The sequence below is a fragment of the Ursus maritimus genome, unplaced genomic scaffold (assembly GCF_017311325.1).
Source record: "Ursus maritimus isolate PB19 unplaced genomic scaffold, ASM1731132v1 scaffold_16, whole genome shotgun sequence".
Lineage (NCBI taxonomy): Eukaryota > Metazoa > Chordata > Mammalia > Carnivora > Ursidae > Ursus > Ursus maritimus.
The window spans coordinates 7,480,844-7,507,771 of NW_024424008.1; the positions used below are offsets into that span (position 1 = coordinate 7,480,844).

A 26,928-nucleotide genomic window follows, 5' to 3' on the forward strand; every position below is an offset into this window, starting at 1 on the left:
ACCTGGGTCTGCAGCCCAGCTTTATCCCTTACAAGGTGTGCTTATTATCTGGAGCAAGTTACTTCCCCTTAGTTTACTCCTCTGTAAACGGGATGAAATAGGATGATACACATAATGAGCTGGCATGCAGTGTAAGTGCTGAACAAATAGAGGTTCTTTCCTTTCACTTATCCTCTTGAAAATCTTTTTGGTTTTTACTGTCTCTCTCTCTCTCTCTCTCTTTTTTTAAGATTTTATTTATTTGACAGAGATAGAGACAGCCAGCGAGAGAGGGAACACAGCAGGGGGAGTGGGAGAGGAAGAAGCAGGCTCATAGTGGAGGAGCCTGATGGGGGGCTCGATCCCACAACGCCGGGATCACGCCCTGAGCCGAAGGCAGACGCTCAACCGCTGTGCCACCCAGGCGCCCCGTCTCTCTCTTTTTTTAACGTAAGTTCTATGCCCAACGTGGGGCTTGAACTCATGACCCTATGATCAAGAGTCACACACTCCACCGACTAAGCCAGACAGGTGCCCAGAAAACCTTTTTGGTTTTTAAACCAGAGCTATGAACACCCTCTACTTCAATGATATTGCATTTCAGTTAAACACAATTATTCAGCAACTGCCATGTGTCTGGCCGTGTGCATGCCATGATGGAGATGGTAGGGTGGGGAGGAGGAGGAGGAGGACTGGAACGTGGGGGGTTCTAGTTGCTGCTGAGTGCCTGGTGTGTATCTGGCCCTTAGCTTGTTGGTCCACTTTAGAAAAGGCAGAAGGAAGGAGGCCTGAGCGTGATCACACTACAAGGGGAGAGAGGAAAGCCACCAGGCCTGCCCGCAGGAAGCTCTAAGTTGGGCCTGGAGGTGAGGCAGGGCTCGTACGCAAATACTTCTCAGGCAGTATCAACCATTTTCCTCCAAAGCATGCATGCCTATTTCTAGCTTGTACCTATCACTAAAAAACAAAAAAACAAACAAAAACCTCCCACTGTTGAAAACAAATTTGTTGGGACACCTGGGTGGCTCAGTCGATTAAGCATTCGACTCTTGACTTCAGCTCAGGTCTAGATCTCAGGGTCGTGAGTTCAAGCCCCGCATTGGACTCCATGTTAGTGTGGAGCCTGCTTAAAAACAAAAACAGGGGCGCCTGGGTGGCACAGCGGTTAAGCGTCTACCTTCGGCTCAGGGCGTGATCCCGGCGTTGTGGGATCGAGCCCCGCATCGGGCTCCTCCACTAGGAGCCTGCTTCTTCCTCTCCCACTCCCCCTGCTTGTGTTCCCTCTCTCGCTGGCTGTCTCTATCTGTGTTAAATAAATAGATAAAATCTTTAAAAAAAAAAAAAAACAAAACCGAATTTGTTCCATGTTTGTGAATCTGTCCTCTCCATCGATCACGAGTTGCCCGAGGGCAGGCACTGTCTTTTACTCACTGCACAAGTCCTGGCACAGTGAAGGCGGCTGGTGAATGTTTGCAAAATAAATTTGGTGACAGCTAAGAAGAGGAGAGAATTAACAGCTGAACTGGGTGTCAGAGGAATCCAGGGAAGGGAAGGATACGCAAAGCCCAGAACATTGTGGGGAGGCTTCTGGGTGACTGGAGGCTTGAAGAAGCTGGAATACTGGGTTCGGCAGGAGATGTGGGACTACCTGGAGACCAGGCAGGAAGGGTGAGTGTGCAGGTCTGATGATAAAGTGCTCATGGAGCCAGGCGGATGGGGGAAGGAAGCAGGCCTTGGAGTGGGACAGAAAGACCTGGATCTTCAGGAGCCTCCTTTCCCCTAAGACTCCGTAACACTGACAGCTTTCTAGAAAGACAGTTGCCAAGGTAAGGCCCTGTCACAAAAGTTGTGGCTGCAGATTGCTCTTGCACGCAGAGTGGATGAAAAATACCTGCTGCTCGGGCAGTGTTTTCCTGTTACGGTAGTGACCTTGACAGAAGTTAAAAAAAATAAATAGCAAACAATCCAATTTTGGCTGTTGCTATCAGTCTGTAACTGAAAGCTCCCATCAGTCCTGGGTTTCATATGGAGCAATAATTCGGCACCAATCCCAGTGGAGCGACGCTTGCCGGTTGGAATCCAGAGTGTCACTGTGTAGCTCCCTCAGGCGCCACATACATCACCTGGCTCTGACGACTCCACCATATATCTGCCTCCTCCTCCTCCCTGCCCAACCAGCCCCTCTCAGCACTTGGGTCCACTGGGCTGGAAGGCTCTGATGGGGAGATGCACACATCCTGCCTGGTCTTGCACTGGCTAGCGGCCTGCCCGGCTTGGAGGCAGGAAGGCCACGAAAGCAGCTTGAAGCAATGGAAGCTGGCTGCCGAGGGTTTTCTGGGTCTGCTTCCTTACTTGCCCTCAGTGATGGGTCTCAGAGTATTCCTGCCTCTGGGCCTTTGTTCCTACTGCTCCCTCACCACAAAAGTCTCCTCTATTCCTATCTACCTCTAAGTGCCCTGGCGATCTCCACTTAAATACCACACTGTCTAAGGAGCCTGGTGTAAGGCTTCACGCCTACTCCTGGCACCTCTAGAGCACTTATCGAACTGCCCGTGTGTCTCTCCTTACTCAACCAGGAGGTCCTCAGTGACAAAGACCACGTCTTATTCAGCTCCATGGCTCTATCACACAGCACAGGGCCTGGCTCCCAGAAGGAGTCAATGCGTGCTGCCAACTGAATGAGGTTAACTACTGGTTGTGGAACAGCTCGCTGAGTGCCAGGCACTGTACAAGGCTGCACTTTATATACGGTGTCTCCTTTAATTCTCACAGTTGTCCCCATCGGAAGTTCGGCTCCTCTTCTGGCTCATAGTGGAGCAAGTCGTATGGCAGAAATAAGCAGCTTTGCTCCAGACAGACCTGAAATCAAACCTCACCTCGTCCACTCACTGGCGAGCTGACCTTGAGGAAGTTCATTCACTTCCCCGAATTTTCGTTTCCTCATCTCTAACACGGAGACAGTCACTCACATCACCTTGCAGGATCCTGGTGGGATGCTGGTGAGGGTTAGGTGAGGTAACATACACAGACACCGGCAGAGTCTCTGGCACAGAGCAAATGTATAGGCAGAAGTAGGGGTGTGAGGGACTCAAGTGGAGAACACAGCAGCTGGCCCCTGACAGGCTTTTGATAAATGTTACTTCTCTTCTCCTTCACTGCATTTTGATAACTATCTAACCCAGTGCTTTTTTGGGGGATGAGGTGGGGGCACTGGAACCCTTTTAACTAATTTAAGTTGTATGGGCTTCACAGATGAAGAACTGCTCTGGCTCAAGGAGAATCTAGGAGCCTAGTCCACTTAGATGCCCCCACTGCCCCAGAAATGGCTCCTCCCTGAAGAAGCCTACGTCTGCGGGTACCATTTCAATACCAACTGGGTGCTGGGGAGACCTCCACTGCACAAGGCAGCTCATCTCTGCCTGTCAGTTTTCTTTACGTGGTAGAGAATTCTGCCTCTAGGTGCTTTGCATGCATTGATCTGTGGGGCCTCTTAGGACGTATCTTTTTCCTTTGACACAGGCAAACACGACTTTTCTTGCCACTCCGTTGGTTTAGGTATAAACATTGTAGTCTCCCTAAGCCTTCTCTATGGAAACATTTTTATCTCCTATAACTCTTCAGTGTCACAATTTTAGGTGGTTTTAGTATTCCTGTTATTTTCTTGGGCAAGGAGAAAGGGTCCTTAACTTCCATGGGGGTGAATATGGGAGAAAGGTTATACTGTGATCTGGCTGGTTTCTTTCTTTTTCTCTCTTTTTTTTTTTTTTTAAAGATTTTTATTTATTAGAGAGAGAGATCATGAGTGGGGGGTAAGGGTAGACGAAGAAGCAGACTCCCCGCTGAGTAGGGAGCCTGATTCAGGACTTGATCCCAAGACCCTGGGATCATGACCTGAGCTGAAGGCAGATGCTTAACCGACTGAGCCACCCGGTCACCTTTTTTTTGTTTTTGTTTGTTTTAAGATTTATTTACTTATTCTGGGGAGGGGGTGATGGGGAGCGCAGGAGTGGAGGGAGGGGCAGAGAGGGGAAGCATACTCCTTGCTGAGCATGGAGCCTGACCCGGCCCCATCCCACAATCTCAAGATCATGACCTGAGATGAAATCAAGAGTCGGATGCCCAATCGACTGAGCCACCCAGGTACCCCTCGCTGGTTTCTTAGGAGCTTTCTAGATGGTCCTGGGAAAGATCCACCCTGTGGCCTAAATCTAGGCACATCCTGATTCTCCCCGCAGCTGGAACCCTAAATATCTATTCAGAAAAACTTCTGAAAATGGACTTTTTAATATAAATGTATAGGATGCTGGGATTAAACCAGGTTAAAGTTTACTGCTTTATGCTCTTTTCTAAATGCTTAGCAAAGTTTGTATTTAAAAAAAAGTGAATTGAATGAATGAATGGCCTCTTAAGGCATTAGCTATGAGCCTAGGCTTGTGAAAAGCTAGCTAGTGGAAGAACCTAGGAAAGGAAAATACTTGGTCTGTATATATTGTTTGGGGAGGAGAGAAAGATGGGAGAAGGCACTTGGTAAGGGCTCCATAAATGTAGGCTACTACTGTTCCTGGCTTTTTGAGGAGATGGGGAGGGAGCCTACAGGGACTAAGGTCAAGGCCCTGCTTTGACAGGGTTCCACGAGAGGAGATGATAGGGCAAGTGACCCAGACTGTAGAAGCAGAGGGCACTGGGCTGAGAGGCACTAGGAAGAAGCCACCCAGGAGAGCAGGAGTGGGGGAGTGATCATCTTAATAAAAGCCATATGCAATTAGCTTCAGAAGCCCTCACCTGGAGCCGGCAGCAACCAGCTCCCCATGCTGCATCTTGGCTGGATAATCGTGGCCACTGGTTTCCATCATTCTTGATTTAATATGGCACCCCTCCTGGCTTTGAGTGCATTTACAGGAAAGGGCTGGGAGGGTGGGGTGAAGCCTAGCTAGGCTCTCTCAGAGGTGGGTGGCTGGATGTGTGGTTCTTTGGGGAGGGTTACAGAGAGAAGGGGTATGTCAGGCATCCTTATTATTGGGTATCCCTCAGGGAACAGGTCTGACAATGAACCCGGCAGTGTGTTCACCAAAAGGGCAGCTGAGGCAGGGGTGGGAGGGATGAGTAGGCAGAATGAGAACCTGGGCAAGAAAAGTGGTAGGTATGGAGGAGGGAAGAGAAGAAAGACCAAGCTACAATTTGCCTCTCATGGGAGGTCAGGGCCACAGAGCCTACTGGCTGCTCAGATACACTCAGATATGCCCCATCCTCCTGACTCTGACTTCACCTTGCATCACAGAGCTTCTGTCATGCTCTGAAGCTGGAATGACAGAGTGGACTGGGTAGGAAAGTCACCAAACGGACCAGGGGGCAACAGAGGAGACTCGGGTCAGGAGATGATAGAAACAGCCCTGAGTGGGGGGAATGATGGTAAGAAGAGCCCAGGAGGTCCAATAAAGAAGCCTGGGGGATGAGAGAGGGACCCAAGGGACTTGCAAATCTCTTGAACTAGCTCATAAAGTATCCATCCCAGCACAGAAAGTCAAGGAACAGGGCAGGTGTCAGTTCTACCACACTTGGTGACAGTTATGTCAGCATCCAGGATTCCATTCTCCTCTCTCGCAGCCCCATCTTCCTTGCTGCCAGAGTGATGTTTTAATATGTAAATCAGATCATGTCACTCTGCAAATAGCTGGGCTGATCCAAAGACTGGTGAGAGAAGGTTAAGAGAGGCAAGGATGGGCTCAAGTGAGAAGACGAGTTGTGTTCTTAGTGCGTGCTATCTAGGAGGCAGGAGATGTTGACTATCCTACAACTTTGGTTAAGGTGGTCTGTGCCAGGTTTCTCCACTATCATTTCCCCCTTTGTAATTAATAAGTATCCTGTGGGATGAGGATCTGAGCCTATGTAAATAATCCTGATACTCCTCAAACTCCCACTCACTAGTTGTGACACTGGTTGTGAAGCCTCACCTGACTGGGGACCCGCTGTTCTAATCCTCACGGCCCTAAGAAGTTCAGAGTATCTCCTCCTTCACTGTACAGAGATGAGGCAAATTAAAACAAAGATCCCCTGGTAGCAAGTAATAGAGACAGAGTGCTAATCCTTGCAGTTTGGCTCCAGAGCCTGCACTTGCCACCTTGCAGGTAAGAAAAGACCTGTTCCCTGCCTCGGGGAGTTCAGAGTCTGTTCAGGGAGATGAGATTTAAAACACAAATCTCCTATTCCTACTTTTAGCACGGGCTACCTAATGATTTTACTGAAAATAAACACCAGAAGGTGTTCTTGCTCGAAATGCATAACCTGAATTTAATCATAAGGAAACATTAGAAGAACCCAAATTGAGGGACATTTTACAAAATAACCTGCTTGTACTCATTAAATGTCAAGGTCATGAAAGACGAGGAAAAACTGAGGAACCATTCCAGATTAAAGGAGACTACTAAAGAGACATGAAACTAAATCCAACTTGGAATCCAGAATTCTCTTTGCTTGTAAGGATAATCATTGGGACAACTGGTAAAATGTGAATAACATCTGTAGATTAGTTAACATCAATACTAATGCCCTGCTTCTGAGGACTGTACCAAGGTAAGAAAATGTCCTTGTTTTTTTTAGGAAACACAACTATTTAGGGGTAAAGGGGCATCATGTGTGTAACTTACTCTTAAATAGTTCAGAAAAAATTATGAATCTCTCTCTATATAATATTTATATATGTCATAAAGCAAATGTGAGAAAATGTTAACAATAGGTAACATGGGCGAAGGGTTTACAGAATTCACTGCACTCTTTTTGAAATTACGTAAAAATAAAATAAATCAGGATAATGCTTACCCTTGGGGGATGGGTAGTGACTGGAAGAAGTATAAGGTGGGTTTCTGAATGTAATGGTCTATTTCTTGATCAGATGCGTTTAATTTGTGAAAATTCAGTGAGCTATATATTTGCGATATGTGCACCTTATAAAGTATATTTCAATAAAAAGTTTTTCAAAAGTCAAAAACAAAAGAGAGAGCAAAAGCTTATCCCTACAGAGCATATAGCTCTATGTCTGGCCCATAGTAAACCTGCAATGGAGGTCAGATGGTACTGCCATCCCTGTAGGGCCAAGCACAGGGCTAGGCGTGCAGCATTATTAGCACTTGAAATGACATGCAGCAGGGAGTAGGCTGGGCAAAATGGGGAAGGGGTATCACTTCACCCTAAGACAGGAATAAGAGAACCCCCTTACCCTCCTGTGTACCTCACCCCTTCTCTCCTAGAGGGCTTTCCTCAGCTCTGATGGGAGCACCCAGACTTATATAGCCCAGAATGCAGGCCCAGGGGAGCACTGACTCCCCAGCTACCCCTGAAGCAAATGAAAAAATATAGATATAGGAAATGTGCTTGTGATTCTGTCACTGGGATATGCAAATAAAATATATATGATAGGCCTATGTGCCTAATATTCCTGCCAATTCATTCTCTGGGTGTGATTAAAATGAGCAATAAATTCCTCGGGGTCTCGGTGGAACGAGGATCGGGAGTGGAGATGCAGGCTGGCACCAGCACGTCCCTCTCAGCTGAATATTCATCACGGAAAAGCTCCCCATATTTTTGTTTTATCTGCCATAGAGTGCAGAGAGATATATTTCTACCTCGCTCCTTCGTCTCTTAGTTAAAACATGAAAATGGTCTGAGCTTTAAGTATTAAACTCTCCATGTAGTAAAATCCTTCAAACTGAGATCACAAGCTACCTTCTCTATGAAGCCTGCCCTGCTCATTCTGCCTGGAGGTGATCCATGCTTTCTGGGAGCCCCCACAAACTCTCTGCAGACCCCTCCTAACATACAAATCGGTCAGTGGGTATCAGAGCTAAGAGTGCCTGCCTCTCCCCCATCCTCCTCTACTAGACGGCCAGCTCAGAGGACAGGGGCTGGGCTTCATCTACCTCTGAACCTTCTTGGGGGGCCCAAGAAGCTTCTGCACAGAGAATGCTGAGAAACTGAGCAAACTGGCAGTAAGGAGAAAATCATGTAGGCCACTTAAAGTGACAGAGATTCTCAGGTAAGTGACACATTTTAAAAGGCAGAAGGAAATTAAAAATTAGGCTTATGGGTAACTTGAAAGTGGGAAAATAATCAAGAGATAATAGTAAGCGGAGCACCTGGCTGGCTCAGTCGGAAGAGCATGCAACTCTTGATCTCAGGGTCATGAGTTCAAGCTCCCACACTGGGTGTAGAGACTACTAAAAAAAAATAAGTAAAAAAAAAAAAAAAAAATTAAGTGGAAAAAACCCCTCCAGATTCCAAATATGGAACTAGGATCATAACTCAAACACTTTCAGGGCCAAGTAGGAAACATAAATGTCTGATAGGCCAGCACATAATATAATAGGGAGCTGAGGGGCCTGTGGCTGGAGAATCCACACTCCTAATCCCTAAGGGGTCACATTTTTTTTTATAAATTCTTGGGTTGGCAAAATAAAATATGGCTGCCAGTTTGAGACTCCTGTATACACAGTAGGATATCAATCAGGTTAAAAAAAGAGGCCACTATATATAGATAGATAGATGAGGTCCAGAAAAGGCAAATATAATATCATAAAAGAAATCCTCTCATCCATATCCCAATAGTTACTTATGACAACTTGACTTTCTGTGTGTCACCTGCTTTCCTTCTTTCAGCTTCAGTTTTCCCGTCTGTAAAATGGAGGTAGTAAGAGCTATTTCAAGGATTTGTTATAGGATTAGAAAAAATACAGAGACAGCACCTAGCACTTCTAAGGCAGCCAGATTTAGTTAAGGGTCCCTCAGCAGCCCTAACCCCTCCACCTATTCTGGCACTAAGAGGCCTGCCCTATGTCATACCACCTAACACACCATGGGCTCTCCTGGCCAGGTCCCGGGTGTGCTCTCATGGGACAGCTATCGCGCCTGAGACGGATGACAGGCGTGCAGTCCCTGAGGTCATCTGAAACATGTTTAGGGATTTCCCAAGACACCTGAGGAAACTGACCTGACCTCTAGGGCTGTTCCTAGGGGTGGAAAATGTGAACAGAGAGGAAGGAAGTGCTTGCTCTCTAGGAATTTTCACTCTTGCTGGTCCCAAGCACTCCTCAGGATGTGCTGTGAAAGCCCTTCCCACCCTTTCACCCCTTCTCTGGAGGAAACTACTGCAAGACAGTTATTAAAGATTCCAGGAAGACAAACTGTATGGTTAATGCTGGTTGCTAGATATTTCCAGTTCTCCCCCTTCTGGGCACATGGTAGGATTACTCTTCTTGGCCTCTTATGATTGGGTGGGAACAAGGCATTAGTTCTGTCCAGTGAGTCGTGAGTGGAAGTAAAGGGTCTACTTCTAGACTGAGCATTTAATTATAGATGCAAGACCCTCCAGAGTATTCTTTTCCCTCTGGCCAGCAACCTGCAACATCCCAGAGGGTGGCTGTAATGCCAGTCTGGTCTCTGAGGGCCTATGAGGAACAGAGGCCCCACTGCTGACCCATCATGGACAGGCTGCATGAAGCCAAAAATAAATCTTTACTATTTTATACCACTGAAATTCTGGGTTGTTACAACATAATCTGGTTTATTCTGACCGATACATAGGTAATTGTATACTGAATGTTCCGGAACCTTAGAAACCATTTTGTGCAATGTCTTCATTTCACAGAGGTAAACTGAGCTTCAGTGAAGGGAAATGCTAGCCCCACATCACCCAGTCAGTGAGTGGTGGAGTTGGGATCACAACCCATGTCTTGTCTCAGTCCGGTGACTTAAGTGCTCTTACTCAAGACACAGAGAATATTTGCCACTACATGGGACCTGTCACACTGAATCATCTCAAGGCACTTTAGCCAATGCGCCAAAAGAGACTCCATGATGATGGAAAGAGCACAAGAATGAGAATCAGAAACCAAGTCTTCTGCTTTTTCACGAAGATGGTGCTGAAGCGAAGAAGGAAGCCCCTGCCCCTCCCAAAGCCAAAGCCAAAGCCAAAGCCAAGGCTTTTAAGGCCAAGAAAGCAGTGCTGAAAGGCATCCACAGTCACAAAGAAAAGAAGATCCGCATGTCACCTACGTTCCCACGGCCCAAGACACTGCGTCTCTGAAGGCAGCCCAAATATCCTCCAAAGGGTGCCCCCAGGAGAAACAAACTTGACCATTGTGCCATCATCAAGTTTCCCGACTACCGAGTCAGCCATGAAGAAAATAGAAGACAACACCACACTTGCGTTCATTGTGGATGTCAAGGCCACCAAACACCAGATCAAACAGGCTGTGAAGAAGCTCTAGGACACTGATGTGGCCAAGGTGAACACCCTGATCAGGCCCGATAGAAAGAAGAAGGCATATGTTCGACTGGCTCCTGACTATGATGCTTTGGATGTTACCAACAAAATTGGGATCATTTAAACTGAGTCACCTGGCTAAATCTAAATTTTTTCACCATAAAAAGAAAACAAACAAACAAACAAACAAGAAACTAAGTCTTTCAGTTCTAGTTCTACCATTGAACCTACTACATGACCTTGTATTCAAGTCTGTTAGTTTCCGTTTTGACACTAATGCACTCTGGGACCAAAGGCAAGCCATGTCACATCCCTGGGCCCCAGCTTTCCCAGCAGTAAAACGAGTCCACCGATTAAGGCTTCAGAGATTTAAAATGTGTGCCCCACGAAAGAACCTCCAGAGCGGCTGCCTGGCAGAGAAGGGCTAGGTCAGGTGGGTGTGGCTCTGGCCCACCTCTCCTTCAACCACAACAGCTTTATTTTCCTCTGACTTATTTGTTTAGGCTTTGGTAAGATTTCTCACCACTGGACTTGATGATTTCTGAGGTCCCTGGCAGCTCTGAGATTTGTGATTCTAGTTCTTGGATTCTGTCCAGTAGTTTCTGAGTGATAGCTTGGTGGCTGGGAAGAGCAGAAGGCAGCCTGCATTTAGTGAGTTCAAAAGTTTGGTTGAGAAGATCAAATTATGATGGGGATTTTTTTGGCTTAGACTGTACCAGACTCTCTGGAGTATATTTTGAGGGGAGTGGTCAGGGAATGATTCTGGAAGGAGTGATGATGGGAAAGGATTGCCTGCTGAGGTTATAGAATATGTGAGGCCTGGGGTAATATAGTACTTGGGCTAAAGATTTTGTCTAACTATCTCTGGTCCTATGAAAAGGAGCTAGAAGGTCCACTACCTCAAAAACTAAAATTGAAGATTAGTCCTCAGAAGTCAGAAGCGGCTCAGGCCTCTGCCTGGTCATGACAGGGGTAGCTTCCTAGTCTTAATGAGATTGGGGGCTGGATTTGTATTTAAACAGACAATAATCACCTAAGGAGAAGTGGCTTTGGTATGGAGCCAGACATAATTTAATGAGTGAAGATTAAATGCAGCATGGAGTGCCCACAGGCCTTCTCCTTTCTCTGAGACTTACCTTTGCCTCAGACGTCCTCAGAAGCTTCATCACCTCCCCTTCTCGGGCATAATCCAAGGGTGTGTGTCCCATTTCATTCCTCTGCAGGGGGTTGGCTCCTGGCAGGAAGAGAAGTAGTCAAAGGTTCTGTGAGTGATAAGTGGGGCCTCAGCCATCCCTCAGAGGTGACCTGGGCCTTAATTTCAGAGTAAGGAATTCCCATGGAAATAGGGAGCAACAAAACCCTAAGAGACTGTAGAATGGTGTGAAAAACATGTCAAGGTACTCTGAGAGGACAGTCCTTGGTTCTCTCTGACACAGAGGTCAGGGTACTGGGGTTCCTATGCATATATGCACACATGCGGAGAAACATACTACCCATACTACTACATACACAAAGATGTATTATATACACATAAGTGTGTTGTACACAAATACACACACACACACACACACACAAATACACACAGCTGAACATGCTCACAAATACACCAAACACACAGATTAATATATCACCACCAATGCAACGGTCATTAAAATGCCCATATGATCAAGATCATTTGCGTATACAGATGAATATTAAGAAAATAATATAAAAGGGTTCCTTTCTAAAGCACAGAATATCCAAAAAAAGGCAAAACGGCCTCCTTTTTTCCTGCTCTCTGCTCCTCTCTCTCTCCTTTAATGCTCTTTTACCTTGGTATTTCCTGCATCCCAGAGTTATCGGAGTCCTCTGGAAGGGAGTAGGCATCACCAGGAACCTGGCTGTGGTAGCCCCAAGGTTTGATGCCCTTACCAATGCTAACTGTTGGTGAGTGTGTTCGTGTGGGCAGGCATTTCTTCCAATCATTAGTTCCCGTGATTTGAGGACAAAGAGCTTGAAGTATGATCAAAAGAAGGGGCTTACCAGAAGGCATCTACCTTCTTTCTAAGTTCTGGCAGCTGACGAGCCTGTATAAAGTGTCTACTTGGTGCAATGTCTTGGCAGATGTGGAGGAAAGGCTCCCCTGACCTCTACGTTGTTAGAATTTCCTTCCCAAAGCCCAGGTCTGAACATCTCACTCTCCTCTTCAAAAACTGTCCATTCCATTCCATTTGGCGAACCCTGAATGTGTGGGGCTTGCGACACAGAAGAATCAGATCTGGCCTGGCCCCTAAGCACCTCATTCAAAGCAGGGAGACCGAAACATAGGAAAGTTGTGCCTTGAACAGAGCAGATGCTCAAGGACTACGTACTAAAATAACTTGATCTTCTTTTTTGCTAAGGAAGTATTGTCTAGAAGTAAAGAAGGGTTAAGACTCAGTCCCTGCCATAAGGATACGGTGGGCTGGCTGGGAACACTGAATACACAGGCAAGTGCACATCACCATGGAGCCTGGCTCAAGGTGGGTGTCTAGCTACTGTTTGCTGACGGACTGTAAAACTCAGCATTTCTCAATCCTAGCCTGTGGAAACATTTGTTCCAGGATATAAAATTATTCCTACTGAAGCTCTCTGTTTCTTAAAGGTCTATATATTTATCAACAACTGTAAGCATTTATTAAGCATTTACAGGTGGCTGTCTGCCTGGGCTGCAGAGGAACAGGTATGGGAGGAGGAGGGCGTGGGGCAGAGAGCAAGAAGTATGATCCAGGCCAAGGACACTTATTATCAATGAGAAAAATTAATACTTTTATACATGATCCTATTTTCTAATAGAAATGTGAAATAAAATATTTATATTCTTTTTTATTGAGATATAATTCACATACCATAAAATTCAACCTTTTAAAGTATATAATTCAGTGGTTTTAAATATACTTACAGGGTTGTACAACCATCACCACTGATTCCAGATCATTTTCATAATCTCGAAAAGAAACCTCACAACCATTATCAGATATCCCCCATTCCCCCTAAACCCAGCAATCATTAGTCTACTTTCTGTTCCTATAGATTTGCCTATATTTGACATTTCATATAAATGGAAACATGCAATATATGGCCTTTTCTGTCTGGCTTCTTTCACTTAGCATGTTCTCAAGGTTCACTGATGTCGTAGTAGGTGTCATTCATGCTGCAACATGAAAGCAGGAATGCAGCACTCCTTTTCATGGATGAATAAAGCTCCATTCTGTGGACAGGCCACATTTTGTTTCGCCATTCATCAGCTGATGGACATTTGGGTTGTTTCTCCCCTTGGCTATTGTGAACGATGCTGCTACGAACGTATGTGTACGAGTCTTTGCACAGAAGTATTTTCACGTCTCTTGGCTATACATCTAGGAGCGGTGATAATTAGGGCTGCTGGTATTTACTGAGCACTGACTATGTGCCGGACACTGCGCTCTGAACTTCATGTACACAGTATCACTTAATCCTTGCAACCACTGTTGAGAGGCAGGAATCAAGACCCCCATGCTACAGACATGAAAACTGGGGCCCAGGAAAGTGAACCAACTAGCCCAAGGTCACAAAGCTAATTATGTGCTTAGACCAGGAGTCAAACCCATCACCAGGTTTCCTCAACTCCAATTCTCTACACTCCCACGGGGCGTGACACACCGATACTGAAATATCCTTCCCTGGCTTTTCACCGCTTACAGGGTAAAGTGCCACCTCCCTGGTAAGAAAGCTGTCTATGCTCTTCCTAACTAGTAGGCAAGTCCTTAGGGGCTCTGTTGGAGCCTCATTCTTTCAATTCTGTTGGCAGTGACTGGGTGCTTTGTATCTGCAGGGCTCTGTACGCAGGATGATGGGGGACTGGCAAAGCCAAGGAATAGTCTTCTATTTTGTATTTCTTGATCACTCTGTGGCACTTGGCCACTCTCCTTTCAGTTCTATAAAACCATTTTTTCAGGTTTTCCTCACACCTCTGTGACTATATCTTCGGCAGACTCCCCTTCCTGTCTTTAAGATTAGGCGCTACCTAGAGTTCCCATCAAGGCCCAATTCCAGCTTTCCAGAGGCTAATGAGGATGAGAGATGACCACATAATTACAACTCGGGCTGAATGTGTCAGTGTGCTGAAGGAGGGACAGACAGTACTGTGGGGGCCCAGGAAGGAATGGAGTACTAAGGAGCTTGTTCACCTGGTCTGGCCTTACCAGCCTACCCCTGGTCTCTCTGGTGCTTAACACTGAGGGGCTCCACAAGGCTGAGGGCCAGTGGCAGATGGCATCCTCCCCTCCCCTCAAGTTCCTGGATCATGGCTAGCGCTGAAAGGGAGCTACAATTCAGCAGTGGAAAGGCCTCCTTTCTTAGGCAGCCTCAAGGGGAACTCAAGTCGCTAGATATGGGCTGGAGTAAAAGGGGGATCTATAAGGAGAGACCTATAGAAGGGAAAGACAAGAGGAGTGAAGAGAGGAAGAGAAACAGATGAGAAGGGGAGGGAGGAGAGGAAGGGAAAGTGAGAGAGGGAGACAGTGGGAGAAAGAACAGAGGGTGAGATTAGCTGCGTCAAACAAGTGCTGTCAGTGATCTATATTTGCTTACAGAATGAAAAATGTGTGCCATAAACATTGGCCACTGAGTAATTTCTAGTAGGAGTCGTGTCACTTCTCATAAAGGATGGGATGGGGACAGGTAGGACATCTCTGCACCTGGGCCAGTCAGCACAGGGACACCTTTTAAAGCAGTGTTGGGCCTATCTCTAGCTCAGGAGGCTCTCGGTCAGTCCCCACCCCAGCCACTCCTGAGGGGGGAAGCCAGCCGGCTTCCCCAAGGTTCTGGAGCCTCAGGGCAGCGCTTCTGCCACCACTTTAGAAAGGCTGAGGTGGGGGCACCATGGAAAATGGCCATCTAATATTAGTCCCCCACCCCCCACACCCTTGCTCTGATGCTCTGACTTGACTAATTGCTGTAATAATTGATAGAACCTGACTTCTACAACTGATCGATTTCACCTCCACGACCGATAGCCACAAACCATTATACTCCAATAAATAACCACACTGGGTCTCACCCGCCTGCCCTCTCCGGGGGCATCAGGATGGCCCGTGCCCTGGCCTGACCTCCCCATGTCTCCCACCCAGGGCCCCCTCCGGGCCGAGCAGCTGGTCTAGAGGGTCAGGCCTCTGGGAGCAAGTGAGAGGGCCGAATGGAGGTGGGGAGTGCTAATCGCAGGCCATCCGTCACCTCCCACTGGCTGTCTGGGGCTGGGGCCAACACCTGGAGCACCCCAGGCAGTATAGTGCAGGACCCCTCCTCTCCTCTCCCTGCTCCAGATTAGTGTGTCCCAGCTTATAATATTTGATAAATAGCAGACTGGCTTCCTGGCAGCACTGCTGCGGCTGTGCCTGCCCGCTACAGCTGTGGAAGGTCACTCATTGGGGAAATATGTTTCTGTCAGTGGTATTGAAAAAAGTTTAGTGGAGTGACAGGCCTCAATTTTTCAAATTTTATTAACTCCATCCTCTTAACCATTTGTCTTGAATTCCTTCAGATTCTGGGGGATCTGTCAATAGGGCTTGGGTCAGGAAAGTAAGGTGTGGGGGGGTGGTGGTAATGGCTGGTCCTGGCTGGCACCAGTAGCTGGCTTGGGTCTCATCATGTAAAGCAGTGGAAATGGTGTTGGTAGGACAGAAGGCTGGCCCACTGGGACCCAGGAACCCCCTGCTCTTCTCTGGCATAGTGCCTGCCTTTGGGTTGACACAACCATAGATTTTCTGAGTGGAAAAAACATCTTAATGGTGAGCTCTCCCAATTCCCTAAGAAGAGACTCCCCTCTACTACATCGGAAACAGGTAGTCTCATCCTGGCTCTCCTGAATGTGCCCAGAACCTACCCCGAGCTCATGGTTCTCCAAGGGGTTCCCCCCACTAAACTGAGGACAGAACTCAGTTTCATATGAGCTCCAACCTCTCCCTCCAACCCCACTCCCACCTTGGTCTTCCAGCAAACACTTGCTCATCTTTAAAGACCTGGCTCAGGCTTCTCCAAGGAACTTTCCTGGTTTCCCTTCCATCCCAAGTTTGGTATCATCCTTTGAGCTCCCACAGGACCTTCTGCTTCTACCTTACTGATCATGCTGCGTGGAAACAGTCTGTCTGCATCCAAGACTGAGAGCTCTTCGAAGTCAGGGATCATGTCTGACCCACTGCTATATCCCTGCTACCCAGGACAGGGCCTGGCACAGAACAGGTTTCACTAAGATTTACCAAATGAAGGGATTTCTTTCCAGGGACAATCTTCTGAGGCTACACAAAACATGACTGCTCTTCTGGCCTCGGAAGAGCCCTCTGACAGCAAGTGTGGGATCATGTCCTGTAGGCCAAAGTGCCTAGTCTCTTTTCTGGTCCCAAGACATCTCTCTGGAAAATTAGGTCAGGTCAGGTCCCAACACCCTCTAGGCTCTGTGGGCGGGAAGTGGGGAGGAAGTGGTGGGACAGACTGGCCCAGTTGCCCTTCCTTGGGAGAGGGCTGAAATTAGGGTGGGGGAGGAGACTTCTTACTCCCTCCACCCTTGTCACTCCCCGTCTGGCCCTCTGCCTACCTCTGTGAATATCAAAGAAGATAATGCTAGTATAAGAAGGCTTTTAAAAAACACAACAGTAACTGCCCTGTACAAATGTGTTAGGCTGTATTATCAATAATATCGACACGCTCACACACTCCCCACTGCCCCCTGCAGTTCTATCAGCTATATGGGCCTTCTAGTGATCCAGGTCTACCACCACTGAGTTTCTGTGACTCACCCCTTCCCCTACATGTAGCTAGATCCCAGCCCTATAAAAGAGCATTGGGTGGGGGAGCTTGCAGGGGTGGGGGTTACCACTCCCTGGCTGTGTGATCCAGAACACTTTCTTCACTTCTCTGGTGGTAATGATTGCTGCCTTGCCTACCTCTGGGGTTTTGTTTGGACTGAGTAAAATAAAAAGCTTGAAAATGATTGGAGGAAAAAAAAGACCATACATATTCTTTGTAATAATGTTTATATTCACTCTTCCTTCCATTTTTACTGCTAGCTCCTTTACTACCTTCATCCTGATTTTCACTATTTCAACAATCTGTTTACCGCCAATTAGAAGTTTTTGGTTGAATATAGGGAAAATTTTCCTATAATCAGAGATGTCTGTCAGCGTGGAGCGATCTACTCATTCTGGTTTTGAGTTCCCCACCAAGGAAGCATTCCTAGAAAGACAGAATGACCATGTCAGAGAAACCACATGCCTTCCCTGTCTCCACACTGTTGTTTGGGCCATTCTTCATGCCTGGAACCCCACTCCTTATCTCCCTGACTACTCCTTCTTCAAGGTCCCTCCCTCTGGGAAGCCTCTACTAACCTCCAACTCTTAATGCTCTCCATATGTCCATGGGCTCCTGTTGTCTTCCCAACACCCTCCCTCTCCTGGGGGCCCATCCCTGTTTAGTCCTCCCAGCTAGTATGCATGTAGCTCCTCAGGTCAGAGACAGAACACACCTGTCCAGAATGCTTTGAGAGGCTGAGTGGAACCAAGAAGAGCCCCAGTGCCTGACGTCTTGTCCTGAGCTGTTTCCATAAATCGCACCAGTGAGCATTCTCAAGATACATACACGCGCGTACCTGTGCGCCTCTAGACCCACCTCCCTGTGACCCACCACCTCTACCAGCAGTCACTACGTGCCACACCCTGTGCTGACTTCTCCCATGTATTTCATTCTTAACAATTTGAAGAAAGCAGAAGAGGTATTATTTTTCCCATTTTCCAGACACTTTAACGGAGTCTGGCAGAAGAGCAAGATGAAAAGGGATAAGCTAACATTTGCTGGGTATAAGGCCTTTGTACATAGTGTCTGAATTATTCATCATACAAAGACTCAGAGAAAACAGGCTCAGAGAGCTGAAATCACTTGCCCATGGTCACCCAGCAGACAAACAGTAGAGCTGGAATTTAAAGCACAGATTTATTACACTATTCCTTCTTTTGTATGTGTTTGCAATTTTACATAATCAGTTTTTTTGTTGCTGTTTTTAAAAGAAGCCAGATCTGGTTTTCCACCACATCGTGCTACCTTCCAAAGACCTGATGACTCAAAAACAGGAAAAAAATCATCTCTCTTCTTCCCTTCCAGTGTGCTGAGATGCTCTAAAACCAAGAGAGAGGAGGCTTTCCAGAGGTAGGTTTGAGATAGACAGCTTTGTAGACAGGGTACAAAATGGGGTTCCTTTTCCTCTCATTCAGGGCTTCCCCATCTGGGGACCAGGTGAATAGTGACCCACATTAACTGACATCCTAGAAGGTCATCTACAAGTCCTAACTCCCCAATGGACACAGTCGGGATCCCTTGCCTTCAGAGAGGGGGATATCTAAAGGCCATGGAACAGAGAGCTACTGGCTCATGACTGGATCCAGACATTCCATCAAAACCCACTGAGTACTGATGCTGGGCCAAGTGCTGGGTACACGGCAGCATCAGACCCGTTCTTGCTTTTGGGCAGAACCCAGACTGATGGGAGACAGATAGGGACAGAAACAGTGACGATGCAGTGTGGTGAAGGCAGACAAGGGAATGAGGATGATGACTCCTCTACCCCCACTAGAACGGAGATATACACTGTGTAGCTGGGGAGATGGGAAACCACAGCACCAGCTGGAGAAGAACAGAGGTGTTACACTGAGCACTAAGGAAAAAAAGACTGGAGAAGCCTGGGGGAGGGAAGCTTGGAGCCCAGGATGGTCATGGAGACTGTGAGTGGGAGAGTGAGGGCTAGACCCAGGCCTTCCAGTCCAGGGCTCTTTCCACCTGCCCACAGTCTTGGGCCCCACCCCCAAGCTTTTAGCTCCAAGTGACTGGCAGGACTGGACCACACAGAGCTGTTACTATTCTCATCAGTGGTGACAAACTCCCCTTTGCCCACTACTCAGACCCTCTATTCTGCAAAGCCCAGCTCCGTTTCCCCTGCCTGGAAACTTTCCAAGACCACTCCACCTACGTGGACCACTTCCTCCTTTGAACCCCTAGAGCACTTAACTGATCATATACTTTTCACACACATATGTCTCATCTTCAGAATCAGATGTATTACTAAAAGGATGCCCTGTGAATGCCTAGAAAAGGAAATGATGATGATCGTCAGGCAATGAGAATGGGGTCACGGAAACCAAGTCATGCCAGACTAACCTCATTTCCTTTCTTCATCAGGATTATCTGTTTGCTCAATCAGGTGCAGTCAGGGCAAATGTGGACTTCATCAGACATTTGATGGGCTATCTCAGGACAACCTGAGGACATGATGGAGAATTGTGGGCTGGGTGCCAGTACAGTCTGGAAGGTTAGCAGTGACTGGTGGACTAACCAGACCCAAGGGGAATGGAGTGACTAATAGATCACAGGTGACCTGGAAGGAAGTTTTGAGTGGCAGCAAATAGGGTTGGTTCTGTTTAGTATGTTTATCCTTGACAAAAATATCATAGGACGGTCTGTTCATCAAATCTGTAGGTGTCAGATTGGGGTGGGAAGAGCCAGATACACCTGGTAGAAGGCTGACATTAAGAGCTGAAACAAATGAGATGAAAAGTAATGGAGATAAATTGGAAGTCATGGGTTTTAGGAGAGAGACAAAGTAGAGATGGTTCTGGGAAGTGTGATCAAGATAGGAAAGGGTTGGGTGCCTGGCTGGCTCAACCGGAAGATCATCTGACTCTTGATCTCTGGGTTGTGAGTTCAAGTCTTATGTTGGGTGTAGAGATTACTAAAAAAATAAACTTTAAAAAAAAATAGGAAAGGGTTGGGAAGCCACATGAGAATAATGGGTTAAGAAACTAGAGGTTCAGGGGCGACTGGGTGGCTCAGTCATTAAGCGTCTGTCTTAGGCTCAGCGCGTGATCCCGGAGTCCTGGGATCAAGCCCCGCGTCAGGCTCCCTGCTCCGCTGGGAGCCTGCTTCTTCCTCTCCCACTCTCCCTGCTTGTGTTCCCTCTCTCGCTGGCTGTCTCTCTCTCTCTGCCAAATAAATAAATAAAATCTTAAAAAAAAAAAAAAAGAAAAGAAACTGGAGGTTCAGGCTGGAGAAAAGATAGCTCAGAAGAACGTGCCTGCATCTTCAGGTATTAGAAGGGCCAGCAGTGGAACAGGGATTAGATTCCACATAAGCCCCAGAGTAAAGTTAAGACCCTTGGAAGCAGATTCTGGTTGAATATAAGAAATTTCTAACCATCATCCAAAGACAGATTCTGAGCAGCCTGAGGAACAAATGAGTCCCCAGCACTGAAAGTGTTCAAGCACTGAGTGGACAACCATTTGGTAGACCTACCACCTCCACGTCAGCTTATGGAGGTTTTTCCCGAAGACTAATTGTTCATTTGTGTTTCTTCATTCAGAGATACTTTCTGAGAACCTTTTATGTGTCTGGCATCAAGCTAGGCGCCAGGAATACAAAGGTGAATAAGACGACACTGTCCCAGCTCTTAAAGAGCGCCCAGTCCTGCTAGGAGAAGATGGGTAAGTTTATTTCAAGAGTATCTTGTGCCTCGATTACAGGTCTCAGCACAGGGAAGGCTGGCTTCAGCTTAGATTAAACCAAAGAGATCCCGCAGAAATTCAAATACATATTTGATGACTAAAGGCCATAGCTTAATCAAGCCAAATGCCTTGCTTAAACTGGCTGTGGGAACAGAAGTGTACACTGAAACACAATTCGCGAATTTTTGTGCATGATATTTTGCTCTTAGAGTCTGAGATTTGGTCTTTGGCTAGGACTTGTTTATGTACCTCCAGATTGTCTTACAAGTGGCTGTGATGTCAGGGTGAAGTGATTTAGCCAGCAGGGCTGCCCAGCTCTCCATTTCTTACCCACCCTGTGGGGACTGCTTCCGCACAGACATAAACATGCTCCTGCCGTTACCTTACTGCACTCGTCACATGGGGAGGCTAGAAGGCTTGATTCAGGGATATGATTGGATTTTAAATCCCAGTCTCACAGGGTTTTAATTATTGGTCTGGGGCAGCAGGGATAGGCGCTGGCTGCCTTTGGATGGAGGAGGTCGATACGCCACTCCACAACATATTGAGCCACAATGCCTGCAGACTCTATTGCTCTATTTAATCATCTTTTGCAAAATTTACAGTGGAACAGGAGGGATCAATACAGAATTTATCACATTCTCTTGTAAATATGAGCCAGGAAAGAGTTCCAGGCAGTTTGTTACTGAGTGGGAGGGAACATGTCTGTGTACAGCTGGGTATTAGGAGAGGAGACAAAATCCATACTCCTTGGCATAAGCTACAGATGCTCAGCCAGACCCCCTTAAGCCTGAAAGCAAGTTCAATGGGAAGGACACGGATTCATTCATTCATTCGTTCATTCAATCAACAAACCAACATTCCAGAGCACCTATTTTATGCCAGACCCTGTAGAGGCTCTGGGGACAGAGACTGGTAATTCTGCTCAGGAGCTCGTAAGCAGAGATATGCCACAATGGCTGTGCTACCTACTCATGAGTGGTAGAACTCGGCCAAGTTACTTAACAGTGCCTTCGTTTATACATACGGAATATGCAGGTAATGAGTATCAAATTCACAGAGTTATTTTAATTATTGAAAGAGATAAAAGCCTTAGTATAGAGCTTAATACACAGTAAGGACTCAATAAATGATAACTATTGTTCCTTTCACTACAATTACCATTATTAGGCATTCCTTCCTACGATGCATCTCACCAACGGTCTATTGCAGAGATGGCGTATTGAACAGGGAGCCAGCCACCCCATCTCTTTAGCAGACAGAAAGGAGACTGGGGTGGCCTTACACAGCCTAGACATCTGACCAGGGCTGCTGGGAGCAGAATCAATGGAGAAGGGGGTAGAGGGTGTATGAGGAGGAGATACATGTTGAAGCTCTGTTTTTGGAAGCTTCAATTGTAATCTCGGAAACAATAAAATAGCCTCCTAAACTTGCTGTGGGGGAACAGTGTGAGAAGTGATATACTTTATGTGGGTAAGCCAGGGAAAGTTACACAGAAGAGAGATAAATGAGGCTCTTGAAGACTAAGTAGGAGTCTGATAGGTAGAGAAGCAGGGAAAGGGCATCCCAGGCAGAGAAAAGTGGATGAGCAAAGGTCTGGAGGCAGGAAAGACTCTAATACTAGGGAGGTAGCCCTTGAGTGGGCCTGTGGTAGCAAAAGTTCCTGTCTCCCCAGACCCACCTGGCTCCAGGGATCCCCTGGTATGCCTACCAAGCTCTGGTCCCCATCCTGAAGCAAACCATCATCCCTAGCTCCTCTTGGAGATAGGGTGGCAGAAGATTCATGGGGCACTGTAGGAAGACTTGCATGTGGGTTAAACATCTGGGCTTACAAGCGTTGGGAATTGCTGAAGGTTTTAAAACAGAGGAGTGCCAGGGTTTGCAGGGTAGAGGCTGGTTTGAAGGGGAACCTTGAGGTAAGGAGACCAACAAGAAGACTGTTAGAATTGGCCACGTGAGACTGATGAAGTCTGAACTAGGGTAGTGAGGACAGAGGAGAGAGGATGGACTTGAGAGAAAATTCTAAGACAGGCTTGATGGAAAGTGAGAGTGAAGTCATCAGACTTACTTACAATACTTTCTTGTTTGGTGACCAGTAGTTGATGATGCCAGCCACCAAACAGGGAATATGGAAGAGTCTGTGGAGGGCTGGGTTTGGATACACTGAATATGAGACGTCTACAGAATATTAAGCATCAGCAGAGCTATTGGAGACATGAAAATGCCTGGCTTGTTGTAAGACAAATATGTGGGCCAGTCTGGTTAAAAAAGAGGAGGCACAACAGCATGGAAATAAGTGTTCAAACATAATTCATATACAGAGTTAGGTGGGAAAAAAGGGCAAAAGTAAAAACTCCCGCCAAGGACTTCTGCTCAATGCAACCTAAGGTAGGGGTTTTCTAGATGAGAGATGATGTTTCTGAATAGCATGCGACATAGGCACTGGAAGTACGGGGATCCTCAGCTCATTTTCATTTTGGGCAAGTTTCCTGGAAGTTGTGGGCTCTCAGGAGGCCAGCCCCACTTCCCTCTCTCCCCACAATCCAGCACAGACTACCCTCAGAGGTGGTAGCAGGCTCTGTGCCCAGAAAGCAGCTGGGAGCAACTGTCATGGGAGGGAATGACTCTGGATAAAGCAGAGTTCAAAGTGCACATAATAAGAGCCTGGGTCCCCGGGCTTCTGCATTCCCCCCACCCCCTCCCACAAATGACAGCTGAGACCAAGGCAGCCAAGCCTGGGGTCTGGGCTGAATTTAGCAGTCATATAATTATACTGCTGACGTCTGGGGCAGAGCCACAGTCTCTGCAGAAGGCAGCAGCTTTTGTTCATGCACTAAAAACACATCATCTTCAAACATGCTAATCGCATGTCTGCTTCTGTCTAACAACATTGAAGGGAGGCTGAGGAGAGGGCACACAATGCTCACACATCTGGCTAATTCAGTTATGAGGCCAATCAATCTTGATGGCTTGTCTATAAAACATCAACCACCCCAAAGGACTGACCTGACCAGATGTTTAAGCTTCTGTTGACCAATCCCAGCCTAATGTCCACAGCAGAGAAGAGGGCTTATCAAGAGATGGCTTATGCTGCCACTTACATGTTTATCCTCAAAGCTAAGTACAGCCTTCTGCTTGGATGCGAGCAACCAGTACACTGAAGTGGTGGCTGAGCCAGGCTTGCTGAAATGAAGTACAGCTGACCCTTGAACAACACAGGTTTGAACTGTGCAGGTCACTTACACGTGGGTTTATTTTGATAGATACAGTACTATAAGTGAATTCTCTCTTCCTTATGATGTTTTAAATAACATCTTTGCTCTAGCTCACATTATTGCAAGAATCCAGTATATAATACCTATAACATACAAAATGTGTGTTAACCATTTATGTTATTGGTCAAACTTTTCTGATCAACAGTAGGCTATTAGTAATTGAGTTTTGGGGGAGTCATAAGTTACATGCAGATTTTCGCTTGCACAGCACCCCTAACCACTGTGTTGTTCAAGGGCCAACTGCATACTCAAATATAGAGACTTTCACTCTGATCTTCAGAAAGGCAGGAGGCCTTCTTTACAGGCAGCTTTGAGAACACTTGCAAAAACAGAAACCAATGAAATATTTTTGCTAATTGCTCTTCTCAGTAGGGAGAGAATCAGAAGTGTGGAGGTGGGTATCTTTGATATTAAATGCTACAGGCTCCAGTCCTGGGTGCAGGAACCATTCATCTGCTGATGTCTGCTTTTCAACCCCCCATCAAGGCTGAAGGAATTACTCATCTCCCTCATAAAATTGTGGCTTTTTTTAAAAACCAGAAGCCACCGCTAACAAGGACTCTCTCAGTTTATGTTCCTTCCTTTATGGCCAACCCCAGTCACCAGGCAACAGTCGCCAAAAATAAAAGTGGAAGGGCAGTGGGGAGACTAGGAGAAAGGAGAGGGCAGGGAATAGACTTGCAGGCTACACCAAGAGGACCATTTTTGACTCAGAGCTTCTAGCTGGTGCTAATGATTCCATTTCCCTCAAGAGGACTTTTCTCTAATTAATTCTAAGGACTTCACCAAGTTTGCCGCATTGAAGCTGCATGACAAACCAGACAGATGGACTTGGACAAAGAAACTTTTCAGAAAGTGGTGAGAGAGAATCACACATTTAAAATGAGGTCTTTGTTGTGACAGTCTGTGGCTAGAATAGTAGCTGGCATGCAGTAGGAGCTTAATAAATATTTACCTACTGAATAATCATGCTCCAGTTATGATGCGGTTGGGCTACGTTCCCTCAATTTCTATTTGTTAGCAGAGGCCTCCTATAGTCCAGTCCCTGGAAATACTGCTAGACAAAATCATAGAGATCAGGAGAGTCTTCTCTCAGCCTGAACCAGCAGGGATGAAGCAGTGTTGGAAGGCAGAGGTATGGACCTCATTACCACACTCAACAACTCTTTCTTCTTCCTCGCGGCTACAGTAATCAATGTTGCTGACCAATCCTGCCTCCTTTTGATTCTTTTCCACCTTGATTTTCATGATACCTAACACCCATGACTTTATTTCCTATGCAGGTTCCTGTTCATTCTTCTGTCCCAGGTTACAGGTGACACCCAAGGCTGAATCCTCAGCTCATGATCCTTTCTCTACTGTATGTACTCTCCTTTAAGAAACAGTTCCAGCTGGCACAGAACCACACTATCCCCATGGTTCGCGATCCTGGCTGTATATCAGAATTATATGGGAAGTGTTAAAAACATATCAGTCCAAGGTGGGAGAAAATATTTGCAATATACATCACAGATAAAGGGCTGTATTCTTTACAAAGAAATTTTAAAAATCAAGAGAAAGAAAAAGACCAAAAGCCCTATAGAAAAATGGGCAAAAGACACGAAAAGACAACTCATAAAAGGAGATATAAAATGGCTCTTAGGGGGCGCCTGGGTGGCATAGCGGTTGGGCGTCTGCCTTCGGCTCAGGGCGTGATCCCGGCGATCCGGGATCGAGCCCCACATCAGGCTCTTCCGCTATGAGCCTGCTTCTTCCTCTCCCACTCCCCCTGCTTGTGTTCCCTCTCTCGCTGGCTGTCTCTATCTCTGTCGAATAAATAAATAAAATATTAAAAAAAAATAAAATAAAATGGCTCTTAAACATATGAAATAGTGTTCAACTTCACTCATAACAAGAGAGTTAAACTAAAACTATGCTAAGATACAATCTCTCACCTACCAGATTGGCAAAAATCTAAAAACACAATACACTCTGTTGGAGAGGTGAGAAAAACAGACACTTTCATAGTACATTGCTAGTGGGAATGCAAAATGATACAACTTCCGTAGAGGAGAAATTCACAACATCCAACTAAAGGACATATGTATTTACCCTTTGACCCAGCAATACCACTTCTAGGACTTTATTTACTGTAAAGACACACCTTCCAACAACCCCAAATATATATGTAAGAGGTTATTCACTGTAGCATTATATGTAACTAAAAAATACTGGAAACCTCAATGTCCAAGCATAGGATATATAATACAAACACACAAGGGAATACTATTGTGTATATACAATATGTGAACTGTGAACTGATATCGAGTGATTTCCAGAAAATACGATTATTTTAAAAAAAGGAAACTGCAGAAGAGCATATATCGTGTGTTACGTTTTGTGTAGGAAAAAAGGGTAAATTTTAAAATACATATAATTTACTTATACAAAGAAACATGGGGTCAGGGTTCACTGAGGGGAGCAGAAAAAGGCAGAAAGGGATACAGGAGACAGGTTTACTTCTCTATCTTTCTATATAGTTCAAACAACAAAATTAGAAACAGGTAGGGGAGAAAAACCCTAAAACTGAAAGTGAATTGAAAAATTAACCCAACTATATTTCAAATGAATAATACATACACTGAAAGGGAAAAAAAAATACCACCCAAGTAACTTATGAACCTAATATCTGACTATATACTTTTAGCCTTGGATGGAGGAGGCATGAGAACTGCAAACAAATCCTGAGCTGAACTCTGTTTAGTAGGTCTGTTTTCTGGAGTCGTAGGGATGAGGCAAGGCTGAAGCCTTCTTAGATGTAGTATGGGAACAAGAAAATGAGCAAATGTATCAGTGCTGTTTGGAGCCAGCATTCTCCCTACAGAAGAAGGGGCATACAAAC

At 46.2% G+C, this 26,928-nt stretch overlaps 1 protein-coding gene across 2 annotated transcripts in view; it reads right to left on the reverse strand.

The window, feature by feature from the left end:
- CLPB (caseinolytic mitochondrial matrix peptidase chaperone subunit B) overlaps positions 1-26,928 on the reverse strand; it is a 138,167-nt gene that overhangs the window by 25,058 nt on the left and 86,181 nt on the right. For both annotated transcript variants that reach the window (XM_008707307.2, XM_008707308.2), the window contains one exon: positions 11,371-11,468. In XM_008707307.2, coding sequence (XP_008705529.1) covers positions 11,371-11,468 — 98 coding nt within the window. The remainder of the gene's footprint in view (positions 1-11,370; positions 11,469-26,928) is intronic.